This window comes from Epargyreus clarus, unplaced genomic scaffold, assembly GCF_041222505.1.
Source record: "Epargyreus clarus isolate Ecla_fem2 unplaced genomic scaffold, WU_Ecla_fem_2.2 ptg000002l, whole genome shotgun sequence".
Classification (NCBI taxonomy): Eukaryota; Metazoa; Arthropoda; class Insecta; order Lepidoptera; family Hesperiidae; genus Epargyreus; species Epargyreus clarus.
Window position 1 is genome coordinate 8,637,511 of NW_027332210.1, and position 14,562 is coordinate 8,652,072.

Sequence of the window (14,562 nt, forward strand, 5' to 3'; positions counted from 1 at the left end):
CGTCATTCAACAGGTATTCTTGTATGTAACATACATGATAACTGAAGAAGGATTGTTTGGAAATAATATTACAAAATAGAGGTATGCAAATTCGTCATTATTAAGGTAATGATAGATTAGTTTTGTGTGTCAAATATTGTTTAATACGCAGACAAAGTCACAGGCAAAAGCTAGTATTCATATTTTCGCCTTTTAAATGAGACTTGTTATGCTTACTTATCGAATGATTTTGTTATAGTGTTAATAATCGCTGGGAGATTCGCACAGTGCTCTCGCATACGATTTTCTCGAATTCGAGAATCTCGTATGCTTCGGAGAGTATAGGAAAGTATTTTGGACAATTAAGGCTAGTCAAGAATGAGTAAAGACTGAGTAAGTGTGGTTTGATATTGAATAGTTGTGTGATAAGTAGGTTCTCACTTTCATGTACTATAAAATAAAATTTACATTTATATGTCACTGAGTTAAAAAATATAATCGGCAGCATTTTGTATAGGAATTCTACGTTTAAGAAGTTATACATTTTTGGGTATTTGGGAATGAAAGTATTTTTTTGCAAATCTACAAGTAAGATCGACATCATCAATTTGGCTTGTAAATTTTATAAGTTTGGAGAGAATACATTTTTTTTAAGTATGACACGAAGTATAACTCCTTACGTGTGTACATAAGTATACACGCGCAATTTTAAATTAATGAAGGTAGTTTTAGCCCCTTAAAACTACCCGCAAATCAATCGAACATGGATAATACGCTGCTGATTGTGAAAAATGTAAATATTTTAAGGTGAAATTGTGCGTCATTAGGTGGAATTGCAGCTTGCAAAATAACTTTTTCTAAGACCAATTCAAATTAGCTTCATGTCACTGCCCTAGATCCAAAATTTTAAATTTATAAATTATTAATTATGAAAATTAAGAACATAGCAATCCTTAATTTTAAATGTAATTATTGAAATTATAATATTATTCAAAATTTAAAACAATTTAGGTGAATTAAAGAAGTTTGCTGTGTTCATAGAAAATTATAATAATTGTTTAGTAAATTTTGGGGCAGCATGGCGTGAATGGCATCTACAGAATGGCGTGGTACTTTTTATAAAGAAAAACGTTTTAAGTTTCAATATCTTTTTATTTGAAAGTAATGTCAAATTATAAGTTTTTGTGTGTGCTCAGTGCAACAAAATTGTTATATAGACAAGAAAATACAAAAAAAAAAAACAACTATTTCTATGTGGTATGTTATTCTTTCATGTATGTGGTATATTTTCGTATTACATGTAATGTAAGGGATATAAGAATCTTACATTATGTTTGTTTATTTTAAGTGACAGATTTTTTGAGTAAACCGAGCTTTAACAGGTATGCTATTTTTTGCGATATGCGATTTGGCCATTATGTCGAAGCTGCATTACATTTTATCGACAGACCTTAGCGACGATAATGCATATTTCAGAGACTGTACCAATGTTATAACTTGTAACCGAAAAGCAGCTAAATCGATGATGCTAAAAGTAGCATGTCTGTTGGTACCCTTACATATATTTTTTTCATTCCGATATTTCATTCTGAAGCAATTCTTTGTTTCTTTGTTTTGTTTCTTTACTTTATAAAATACGGATATTCCAAAAAAGTAAAAAAATATTAAAAAATGATAATTATTATTTTCTAAAAACTGATACATTGCATTCACCTGACTATATGTAACTAACACTTGAAGACCAGTAGGTAATTATACTAAGTAAGCATTTAACTTGTAAGGAGCGTACTAACTTCAAATGAGTTTGCTTCTTTTAACTAAAGGGAGATGGGAGTTATAAATTTTATACTACAAAAACTCAATACTAAATAATATTATAAATGCGAATGTTAGTTTGTTTGCTTGCTACATTTTTACTCCATAACTACATAACTGATTGTTATGAAATTTTGTACACACTTTGTCAGATTCGTAAAAGCGCATATGGTACCTTCTATCCTTCAAGGTACTTTCTTTAGGTAGGTTCCCGAAGGATATAAAAAAACTAGAGATGCGCCGAATAGTGGTTTCACCGAATAACCGAATACTATTCGGTTTAACATTTACCGAACCGCATATTCGGCCGAATTATTCGGTTTACCATTTCATTATTTTCAATTTGCCAGTTATTTGTATTCATTAATATTTTAAAATGTTAATTTGAGTTTTAAAAATAAATACTTTTATATAAGGTTTAAAATAAATATTTAGTATATTTTAAACTAAAAATGTTGAGTTGAGGTTTCAAGGCAAATGTTGATTTGAATAAACTTCAATTCAATTTCTTTATTTTATTAGCTTTATTCGACACATCCTTCATAGGAGTTCTTAAACTTATACTATAACATAAATCTTGCATAAAAAGTTTTTTGTTTTAGTTCTGTACCGTGTCGTATATACAAGAAAATAAAATACTCGAACCGAACATATTCGTCACCAAAACCGAATAATTCGGCCGAATACAAATAGCAAAAAAGATGCCGAATACACCGAATACGGAATACCAAACGAATATTCGGCGCATCTCTAATAAAAACCTCTGACTGCGCCGAAGCCGCGGGTAAAAGCTAGTAAATGAATAATTCAATAGCGGGCAGTTTTTACATTTAAGGCTCAATTTACATTGCCGCGGAATGGAATGGAAGCGAATTTTTGCAAACAAATTCTGCATAGCATAATGAACATTAAGTCAATTATGACAAAATCCACAGACGGCGCCGACAGTTGTTTAGGGAATTCTCGAGAATGCGCGAGGATTCCCCGGAAGACTCGCAACCTTTTTTTTGGCACGTATTTAGTTTGTACGTTCCACAATTGACATAAAGTTCATTATGCTATGCAGAATTTGTTTGCAAAAATTCTCTTCCATTCCGCGGCAATGTAAATTGAGCCTAAGACCATATCGCCTACGTGCAATCCTACAGATAGCAATAAAGATGAGATTAGTATTAAAAATCTTATGAATCAGTATAATAGGATGCTTCATATTACGTTTTTATTTTCTTTTCTATATTTTAAGTTTTAAACATTCTTTTTTCTTAATAAAAGTATAGCTTTTGGTTAAAGCCGAATGAAAATGAAAAAAAAAGAAAGTAACTACTAAGCATATTTAAAAAGTATATTATTTTTACATATATTTTTCAGTCAGTATGTTATAATTTTGTTAAGTAGGTTATGTACGATTATTATTTTATACAATTGTATTTAATTTCAATAGTTCCTAGCACAACTTGTAATTCACACAAAGTTGGCACAAAGCATAATCCGATTATATTATGAAAGTAGTCAAATTTCGAATTTAAAATTTTCAGTGTCTGATATTTGAAAATACGCTAATTTACTAATTTTTAAACTACCCATAAAAGTGTTATTTAAACTAAATTAAAAAAAAAGTAAATGCTAACAACACAGTAAATTCATTTTGCAAAAGTCAAAGTATTAAGAAAAATATTGATTATTGAATTTTTAATTTTTTTTTGAGATTTTTTCCGTCGATATTTGTAATGCGTGAGTTAGTGCATATATTTTGGTATCAGATAAGTAATAGTTTTCATTCAATTATTATTAGTATGATTTGATAGCGTAGTCAGAATATAAAAAGGTAAAATTTACTAATTTTTGAACACATGAATATATCATGCGAAAACATTCATATTATCGTGAAAACCATATTTTAGCTAATTAAATATAATTGTTTTTTTACTTATTTAACATTGAGTTATATCGAATTTGTATTTACCACAATCTGTATTGTACACAAAAGAGTGGCTTTTATTAATATTAAGTATTATATCATATTGTTTTCCATTGTTATTTATATATATAGACCTTTTATGGTGCCGGCCATCGAGATGATTAAACAATAAATGAGAAATTTGAAACTGTATTTTATTTTATACCCTTTTCTTTAAAGCCTTTATTATAATAGATGGCGTTACACGTATCTAAAATACCGAATGGGAGTACTGTAAATTGTTCACCGAATTTTAATTATTTATTTACTTTATAAGTATGACCTGGGGGCCTACCACCATCTTTTAAAAACCATCATAGTTCAGGAAAGTTTTTTTTCCTTCTTAAGACAGTAAATTATTCCGTCATACACAGTTGAACAAACTTAAACCCTTATTAATTTTTCGCTTATCCATTGTATAAAACCAACTGAAATTTTCATATTTTGCTTACAAAGTTAAATTTTGTGCAAAAAAAGTAAAATTATGATTAAAATAATATTGTTGTAAGAGGTGTTAGTAACCCCCTTAACTTAACCTTCAGAAGATTTGAAATATCCGATTTAAATAATATCTAGCCTATTGAATGATGAAGATATATTAAGTTACATACTATCAGGGTAGCTTCTTATAAACGAGACAAAGTTAGATATTAAATAAATTGTCAATTGAGATTCAAAACGCTGTTTTTCTATCAGTTCTAACATAGAGCATTTTAAATTACCCCCATAATATGTTACCCCGATGTATAAAGGAATATCAAATTAACGTAATATTCAATTATAATGTATAAAAAAATCTCAATGTCTGAAACTTTATAAATAAACAAAAGAAAGAAATACATTATATTAAATTATCATTCAAATAGAGATATTAACCAAATCAAGCAAGTCATTGCTACTCGATCAAGGCACTAATCTACTATCACTGACTTTGTATTCGTCGTTGAGAGTTCCATTAATTTCTGCTTTATTTCCGATATCTGGAATAAGAAATAATGATTCACACAAAAATAAGTATTTCCTTTCCAATTTCGAATTGGTTGATATTTTATATTTATTCTTACCTTCTGAATCTCACCCAGCAAAACCTTTTGTTCTGTCCTCGGCGTCATAGTTTCTCTATTCAAATCGATCGCTTCCAAATTCTCAAACAATTGCTTAATTTTCATTGCCAAATGCACATCATTGTTACTTTTCCTAGGAATCGTCGGTTTAGACTTCCTGATCAACCTCTTTCTGTATTTATCGGGTAAGTCTTTCTCAATGTCTTCTCTTGTTAAGAGAGTCATGTACTCAGGGCTAGTGTCGTATGGGTAGCTCTTAGGGTCTGTTTTGTAAGAGCTACCCCCATGTAACATACGCAATTGTTTGCTTCGGTAGCTCTGTTGCCAATTCCTCAGAAGCTCTATGTTCCTGGAAGTGTTTTTGTAGAGTCAATAAAATCATTCAAGTGTAATTTTTGTTTACCGTGATTCTAATTTTGATAGTGAAAATTCTGTACCTACATTATTTTAGTTCTAAAATTTAAGATATTTTCTTTTGAATGAACAATTGTATTAGTAATTTACATAGATCCACAAAAATGGTTCATAGAAAATTTATCTTTAGTATACTTAAGTATCTAAACAATAGTTAATAAGTATCAGCGTTGTTGTAATAATCGAATCGGAATAAATGTTCAATGCACGTCCGAAACATTACGTAGGTATTCCCTACCATTGATGTAATTACTTTTTACCTTGTAAATTGTAGGTACTTACTTTTTACCTTGAATAATTTTGTCTCGAGTCGCGAGCAAGTTTTTATGCTTCTTTAAAGCCAAATCTTTTAAAAAAGATTGTTTTATTTTCTCATCTTGAGTGTCTTTGTCGTCAGTATAAACTTTTTTAAGATACTTTGCGCTCTGGCAATGTGGCGTTAGAGTTTTAAGTCGACTTTTTGGTAGTTTTGGGCATTTCCCTTTAATTTTGGTATAGTATTCCTCATCAGAGTCAATATCTTTCTCACTAAACTGTACTGAAAGCGGTTCTTTTGCCTTGTTCAATTTTTCTTCGTCCAGCACTGAATTGTAACTGCGAGCGTCATTGCTAAATGAAGTTTCTCTAAAACTACTAATGCTAGCCTCATTCTCATCAGACACGACTGATTGTGATTGAGAAAAGAGATCGTCGATATACTTTTCTTGTAAGAAATTTAAAAGTTTGATTATTCCCGCATTTACTATTCCTTCTGGTGGGTAAGTTAGCGGATTTCCGCTCAACTGAAGCACTTTTAATCGTTTCAAAGTTCCCAATTCATTTGGGAGTGAAGATATTTTATTGTTGGATAAGAGTAAATGGGTAAGACTTTGGTGGTTCTTTATTGACTTTGGGATTTCTGTAAGCTGGTTACATCGTAAATCTAGCCACATTAAATGAGGCAAAGTGGGAAAAAAGTCGTCAGGTATCACCGTGATCTTGTTGTTCTGCAGATATACAACCTGTAAAAACACTTATATCACTTTACAATGTAAATGTAAAGTCGTGACTCAGTGTTCATGTAAATTCATGTAAAAAATAATGATAAAATAAAATATACCATACATTTTCTAGTACTTACACATAACAATTTGTTATTAATGTTTGGAAGAATTTCCAATTCTTGCGAAGCCAAATCCAACGTAGTTTCTTCGTTTAACTCTTCGTCATAAAGATTTAAAGCCAATACACCAGTAATATCAGACATGTTAAATTATACACTTTAAAATGCTTTATAAAAAGAATCCCTTGTTTATATAAAAAGGTATTTAAAGTTTAAATCTTTGACATGCATTATTAAATCAATCGTTTCCTAGGAAGCGAAGTTTGTTTACTTTAAAAATGGCGCTTATTATGATAGTTAAATTGGCGCGAAATTGTATGGTGAGAATCAAAGAGTATAGTAGCCCATGAGAATAACCATAGTAAATTATAATGCAGTAATTTTTAATTTATGAATGAATAAGTCTGATGGGAAATCCTATTTGAAACTGGTTTGGCTTTATCTCAATGAAAATTATTAATTGTTTATTATTAACTACTATAGCCAATAATACCAGCATGACGTGTGTGTTAAAATTTGGGTGCAAAACAAATATAGGTCTGTGAGTTCTTATTAGTGATCGAAGGTCTGTGGTTAAAATTATAAGTAATGGCCCGTTCACATTAGGTCGATCATCGAATGCGTCACCGCCTCCGTATTCGCTAAGCGATTTGACTTGTTTACATTAGGTGAGAGATTGAAATTTGCTTAATTTTCATCAATCACATTGCAAAGACCGATGGGAGAAGTATTTTGTCAACATGTTTGTCAATAAAACATGTTACAAATAACTATTATAGTTATTTGTAAATATTATAACAAATCTTGTAGCAAATATCATACATTAAGTTAACTCATATTAAAATTAAAGTATATATTGATATTTAATTTGCATGCAATGCGTTTGAATAGGGTTAAACGAATATTATTGTCTTCACATTGTAGATCTCCGTTAGGAGTATGGGTGTTCTGGTATAATAATAATACTCTATGGTGTTCTGTGTTTGCAATCAAATACGAAAGTCAAAGCAACCTATGTAAACGCCCCATAACATATCCACACCTGTAAAATTGGCCATAGACATTTTTTTGTTACTGTTTAACACTTCCACTCACTTTGACATTGACAACTTCTCTACAGCTAACTCACCCGCGAAAAAAATTTTTTTTAGAAAATGGCTACTAAATTTTTCGTTTACTTTATTGACGGATTACGTAAAAATAATTAATATTTTTGCATGAAATAAAAAGTGATCGATTCATTATTAAGTGTATTATCGTATGATATAACGTTTCAGTGCTCGATAATAGTGTTTTTTGTTGTATTCACTTAAATCTTTGACATGAACGATTTCGAAGTTATATGCTAAAAAAAGTGTAATAATTTATTATATTATTTGTTTTTCTGGTTTGTAATAAAATATAATATGCTATTATATCGTGTGTTGTGTTTATTCTGTAAGAAATATTACAAAAAAATTAGGTGCAAAACATGTTACACTACTTCGTTAGAAGCTATCTATTTTATGAATAATTGAGGAGTTTTACAATAAAAACAACACAGAGTCATACAAGTTTTTATTTTATTCTTCTAAAATTACAAAATGACTGATATAAATACTATTTCGGCACTTTGTTACACTAAAATAACAACTTACAATAAATTTGATTTTGTCATAGAAAACTCACGAACAACGAAAGAATGTTCCATTTTTTACAATAAAACCAAAATATTTTACTTTCACACATAACAAATAACACAATAAACGTCCGATACACAAAAAATGTGAAATAATTATCAAAATTACACAAAGATGACCATAAAACAAAACACTGTCGGACTAGTCGGAGAAGTACTAGTGATGTGACCGTTCCAATATCGGTATATACGCACGATCATCATGCCACATTATAATAATATGATTTTAGTTTACATTTATATTTTATTATGATGGTACAGATAAGAATATTATTATCACTTCCATTTGTATAACGGAGTTTATTTATTTTTAGCGTAATTTTATTACAAGACAGTGTTGTTGAAATTAACAATAACAATTCTTCAAACTTTGTTTGTGTTCCTGAAAAAAATCTTTAGGCATGTTGAGCAATTTTCGTAGAGTATAATTTTATTGGTTTGCGTTATCGACATGGTAATGACAAAATATATCTATAGCTACAGGATTAATGTTATTATTTTACAAAATATGTTTATTTAAAAATTTAGCCTTTTCCTTTAGTTTGTCATTTATAATTATTTCCCAGAATATAATTCTTATAAGCGACACTATTTGATGGTAAAATTATACGTTTTTTACTTTTATAGTAGTGCTTTTTCGAAATTAACTCGTTCGTTGCCTGGTAGTCAAATACATTTTTAAAATATCTATTGATTGATTTACTTTCTATCGAAATTGCCCTCGTAACTCCTATCCGCTCTTTTTATTCATTCTTATAGTTTTGGTTTTAGCTATGAAGGGTCGCTTGAAAATTTTGTCCTTCATATAAATTTAATTTATTTTAATGTACACACTTTGAAGTTTTAATTTAACACATTGGCATCAGTTATATTAGTGATAAATATTTTCCTGTATCTACATGTTATTTGTTATAACTAACCAACTTACAACACCTATAACCGATAATACGATTATCGATAGGATCGACCATATCACATACAAAAACCGTAGCTGTCATTGTACAAACAACTGACTCGTCGCCTGACAGATTTCCTTATATTTTTAAAGGTTTTCATGTTTTCTGACAAGTCAAATGACAAACTTCTTTGAAATCATGACTGAAACAAACAAACATAAAATCAAGAACACATAAATAAAAAGTATATAAAGTATCCATCTATTCAAAAGGCGTTAAAAGTCTATACCTACGGATATACATAAATGGTGTTTACCTATAGAAAAGGTGGTAAAAATCTTACGATAAACCAAACCCCTGATAAAACTCGACTTATCGAATTTTCGACTCCGGCGGCACCACCGCCACACCTACTTCTACCTAATAATTGAAGGTGGTAGAACCCTTTGTGGTTCGACTCCGGCGGCACCACCGCCACACCTATTTCTACCTAATAATAGCGGTGTAAGGCGCTGCTGTTTTCCGTTTTGAAGGGTGTGGTAAGGGAGACAGACTTTCCGAGGCGTTCCAGCTTAGTCCTCAGGGGTAGTGGCGCATCTGTGGCCGACCTCAGGTAGGAATATCTAACCCTATCTAGGGTTGATTACAGATGTCCATGGGCGGCAGTAGCCACTTACCATCAGGTAGACTGCATGTTCGTCTGCTACTCCTATATTATAAAAGAAAACGTAATGCCATACATAATTATTGTGGTTGTCCAAGAGGTATACCTATATTAGTATTACATATAATTTATTGATAATTACTTACTTGATGATCAACTTTATAACGAACACACCGCTTTTCATTTTATTATCTGTTTATCTGTTATTTCTTATTTTCTGTTTCAATATTTCAATCCCAAAAAGTACAGCAGCAGTTTTGGAAAAAGGATTTCTGAAGTTCCCAATACTACGAAAAAAAAAACATAATTATATTATATACGTAGTAATCATCAAAATAAAATAATAACAAACGATAGCTTTTATATTTACAAAGTTTTAGTTATTCAAAAATAAGATTACACATAATTGTATACTATAAATAAATCTTTTGAATAATACTAAAGTTATTGTTTAGGAAGAAAATCGATATAACATGAAAACGGTAATGACGATGTAATCGGTACGGCACGTCCCTAGCGCTTGTTTATCCGAAGCCGTACAATACGAAATAAATGTTCGTAATAATGAACAAAATATCGAATGTCTTTTTTTCATTATAAATTCCCTTCTTTCATACTATTATTTATTATTTTCACAAAAATACTTTAAACCATGACATAAAACGACATAAACATTTTGTTTTATAGTCTTGATGAAGTAAAATCAATATTATTGTTATGAAGATAATTATACTATTATGTTATAGAAATTGATACGAAACACTATTATACAATAAAACTAAGGTCTAATAATGCATAATATCAGTAATAAATAACATTTTACTTACTGTTTCATTTATAAACACACAAAACAAATCACAACAACTGCACAATCCGAACTCCCGCCATAAACTAAAAGTACTTAAATGACTTAAATCTATGCGTAATACGATGTTGACAGTGTATAATTTTAAATGTCTAAAAATATCAAATATTATATGGATGCTTTTAATTTTCTGTAGCAAATTCGTGTATAATTTATTTTTCTTCATTTTTGTCTCAGACACCTTGTAAAAATAATGTAAGATAAAGATAAAAATGTGAATTTTGTTTCGCGAGGTAGCCATAGCACACATGTGTGCAATAGTCGAGCGAACGGTAATATTCGGTTTATAGCACATAAGTGTGCAATAGTCGTCGGAGAGGTTAAAATCATTTGAGAGTAATAATATTAGTAAAATGTGTAAAAATCAGTAAAATAATATTGTATATTATATAATCATATCATGAAAATATTTTTTTGTATGTTTATATAACGTAAGTAATAGAGGAATTGAAAAGTTATATAATTTTATTTTGATGATTCAATAATTTATTGTAATTAATATATTTTAAATCATATTTTAATATCTTATATGTGTTTATATTTGTTTATTAAGAAATTAAAAATATTCGGTTCTTGCATTTTTCAACGACAATTCAAAGGCCACATGCATACAAAATGGAAACGTCACTATCTCAGTTACAAGATGGCGAACGTGCGGGATAGTGACACATCTTTGTGGCTCCACAATAAACTCGGGACGTCGAATGATTCGTGGACAAGTGGTTCAATTTGTACACAATTAAACGCGGAAGTTCTGAAGAATATAAAGGATTGTTTTCCAGACTTACAAACACAAGTGAAACTAAAATTATTGCTAAGTTTCTTTCATATCCCGCGCAGAAATGTTGAAGAGGTAACTTTTCTCTTTGATGTTCTATGGTTTTGCGTAACTGTTTTGTATTCATCATCTCTGTCACTGGTCATTTATTTATATGCGTTAGAGTGAGATAACATATCGCTCAATTATAGACTACTTTTATTTGTTGTCATAAAATAATATAGGGAAAAATTGAAAAATATATGTTTAGGAAGCGATGTAAACAAAATGTGTTATGAGGAATCAAATAACCGACAATTTTTTGATAAGGTTATGTAAATTTAATGCAGTAAACGTGATTTGATAGGTGCTATTGGTTGAATTAACAGCATGGACTGTTGGATCTCATACATAACCAAGAAAAACAATAACAATATTGATAATTTGCACGTTACCGCCTTTATTTTGTTGATATTTAGAATTAAATAGCTTGGAAAACTCACTTATTGAGCTTATTATGAATCCTTGATTTACGACATACAAATACCATTATGTATAATAATATTTTAATAAAAACGAAATATTTTGTCTAGGTATTCGTTTTATATCGCGTTTAGGACTTATGTAGAATATATATCAAATACTAATTAGCCTTTCACCTCAAGGATAATAATTCAATAGGGCTATTTACTTAATTGAAATAATGTTTATATCAGTTAATAAGAACATAAATGAAGAACCCTTTACTTGATGCAAGCATGAACAATTCTGTCAGGGCACACAATCAGATTGACCATTCAGGTACCAAATATGATTTCCGTATTAACAGATTTACTTATTAATATTATTATTATATATTACTCTAAAAAAGCTTATTATAATGTAAATCAGTACTTAAATGATAAATCCGTATGGTATGACAACTCCAGCTCCAACATCAAAAATTAATTATATGTACAGTCAGCGTCAAATAGTAAGAGACACTCAGGATATACAAATAAATAGACGCAACCAAAAAGTCGATAATATCGGTACAAGCAAAGGTTCCTTATTGTTGACAACAATATAGTCGCTCAAAGGACCGAGACGTTTAAAATGCCATATACATGGGTTCAGTCAAAACACCATAAACATAGTTACAGTCATCTCGCCAATGGTATCCAAGCATTCTAAGCGTTCAAAAATATGGAACATTAGAAAAATAAACTACTTTACTTGTTATAGAAATAAACAGTTTCTCAAATATGAAAACCTCTTTAGGCAACCTAATGTTATTGGCATGTCGTTCTATTATTTATCATTGTATGTCAATATCTATAATTCAAATCAATGTCAAGTTTAATACTAAGGCAAGTTACAAATAATATCTATTGATGCAATATTAGTGCTTCGTGGCATAAATATGGCTACATATCGTATTAATGAAACCACAAAGCATCGAATTATATATTTGAAGGAGGAAGGTGTTTCCGTAACAGATATATCAAATGAACTCGGAATATCCGTAAGTATCGCTTTAAAAGAGTTACCTACCTATCGAAATATTCGCATCTATTCAAATATTTTTTCTTTCTCTTAGAGAAACACCGTATACCGTTGGTTAGAAAGATGGCAAAGTGCGTAACCATGTCTCGTTTGGTCGTCCACGTAAAACAAGTACAACTCACGATAGAAATATAGTGCAGCGAGCTATAAGTAATTGATTTATAAACTCCAGGAATATATCTGTGGAATTTGGCGTATCACAGCGCACAATAAGACGACGTCTACGAGAAAATGGGTTACGCCATCGTATTCCAGCTAAAAAGCCTATATTAACGCCGAGGCTTAAAGCGCAACGTTTACAATTCGCACGAAATTACTTAAATTACAATTTTGATAATGTGATATTTGTAGATGAAAAAGTTTTTTGTTCATCTGCCCAGGGACGGTTATCTCTATACCGAACATCGAACACAAGGTATGATGAAAGAAATGTTCTCCCTAACAATCGCAGTGGTCGCATCACCTCAGGATTTTGGGGATGGATGACCCAAAGCGGACCGGGAGAGCTAGTCGAGGTGGGAGGAAGAATGACTGGTCTCCGATATAAAGACATCCTAGAAAACGTTTTGCTTCCAACCGCCAGGATTTTTATTTCCACATGAAAGGATTAGATTTGTCCAAGATAACAGTTCCGTGCATAACTGCAGAATTGTTCAAAATTACTTGGAAGGTAACCGAGACCTGGAGTTAATTTCGATGCCACCTCATAGCCCCGACCTAAACCCGATTGAAAACTTATGGGGCAAAATGGTTCAAGTGTGGGACAGTACTCGAGCGCGAACCACCGCAAATTTAAGGACTCATGCTGAAGAAATTTGGGAGTCCATGAGAGGAGACAATTTTTGCTACAATGCGGTACAATCCATGCGAAGACGTCTTTCTGATGTAATTCTAGCAGACGGTGGCTACACACGATTCTAATTAAGAAATAAATATAATTAAACCTATAAAAATATATTTTTAACACCCGATGAGTTTTGTTTTTTTTTTTAGCGATAGGACCGCCCAATTTGTATAAACTGCGCCCTTATTGTCTAACTTAATAGCAATCGCAATGGAAATCGTTTGACATTAGTTCGGCTTTTGAATTAAATATATCAAAGCAAGCATTGAAGCACCACTTCATTTGACATATATGACTTGCACTTGACCAATGTCAATGATTAATCAATTTACTTATCGGAAAAAATGATGCACAATGAACTTTATTGCATGTCATATAAAGTCAATTTTTATTATGTGTTGCTATATTTTTAGTTACTTGGGTGCTACATATTTTTGAATACTTTGGTTGCTTCATACTTTTGGACACTTTGGCTGTTAGGCAACCAGTGGCGTTGTGATTGTCACGGTACTAATGCCGACTTGGATGTTATCAAGTATTTGGTGTTGTGCGTGCTCCGGTATATTTGTACACGGAGGATGGTCTGAACATTTTGATCGCTTTGGTTGAGCCATTCTTAATGGTCATATTGAATGTTTCCATGTATTTGGTAATCTTGACTGCTACGTACTATATGACGCTGACTGTACCACTATGTAAAATTGTATATTATTTACCCTTTAAAAGATGCAAATATGCACACGTATGGAGTTTCTTGTGCCGCTTCTTCTCCATAGCGAAATACCTTCCGAAGCGGTGGTAGTTTGTTGACTTTCACAAAGTATTCTATATGAATCAATTTTGAATAAATGAAATTTTAATTTTGAAATTTGAATTTGAATTTATTTAGACCTCAGATTCATATACTAAACACTAGTATTTTGACATACATTAATCTTAAAATCCTAACGTATGTTTTAAATTACCTATAATTGAATAGGTT

General features: G+C 30.8%; 2 protein-coding genes and 1 long non-coding RNA gene across 3 annotated transcripts in view; 1 reads left to right on the forward strand and 2 right to left on the reverse strand.

Moving 5' to 3' along the window:
* Window positions 1-4,547: 4,547 nt before the first annotated feature.
* Window positions 4,548-6,675, reverse strand: LOC140747349 (uncharacterized). The gene is made up of 4 exons (XM_073079750.1): window positions 6,350-6,675; window positions 5,512-6,230; window positions 4,816-5,164; window positions 4,548-4,731 (listed from the first exon to the last, which is right to left on the reverse strand). The coding sequence occupies exons 1-4, from the start codon at window positions 6,473-6,475 to the stop codon at window positions 4,663-4,665; spliced, it is 1,263 nt and encodes a 420-aa protein (XP_072935851.1). The 5' UTR covers window positions 6,476-6,675; the 3' UTR covers window positions 4,548-4,662.
* A 1,196-nt stretch (window positions 6,676-7,871) lies between these two features.
* Window positions 7,872-9,879, reverse strand: LOC140745102 (uncharacterized). Its single transcript, XR_012102622.1, has 2 exons — window positions 9,716-9,879; window positions 7,872-9,107 (listed from the first exon to the last, which is right to left on the reverse strand). It is a non-coding gene; the product is annotated as an uncharacterized LOC140745102 (long non-coding RNA).
* A 1,198-nt stretch (window positions 9,880-11,077) lies between these two features.
* Window positions 11,078-14,562, forward strand: part of Nelf-A (Negative elongation factor A) — a 28,653-nt gene continuing 25,168 nt past the window's right edge. The window contains exon 1 of the mRNA XM_073079837.1: window positions 11,078-11,287. Coding sequence (XP_072935938.1) covers window positions 11,078-11,287 — 210 coding nt within the window. The remainder of the gene's footprint in view (window positions 11,288-14,562) is intronic.

Excerpts from the sequence above, each read along its gene's own strand:
- LOC140747349 (XM_073079750.1), bottom strand. The coding sequence starts at position 6,475 with ATGTCTGATATTACTGGTGTATTGGCTTTAAATCTTTATGACGAAGAG. Across the intron at positions 5,165-5,511 it reads AAAATTATTCAAGGTAAAAA|GAACATAGAGCTTCTGAGGA; the intron begins GTAAGTACCTAC and ends AAACACTTCCAG. Across the intron at positions 4,732-4,815 it reads TGCTGGGTGAGATTCAGAAG|ATATCGGAAATAAAGCAGAA; the intron begins GTAAGAATAAAT and ends TTCTTATTCCAG.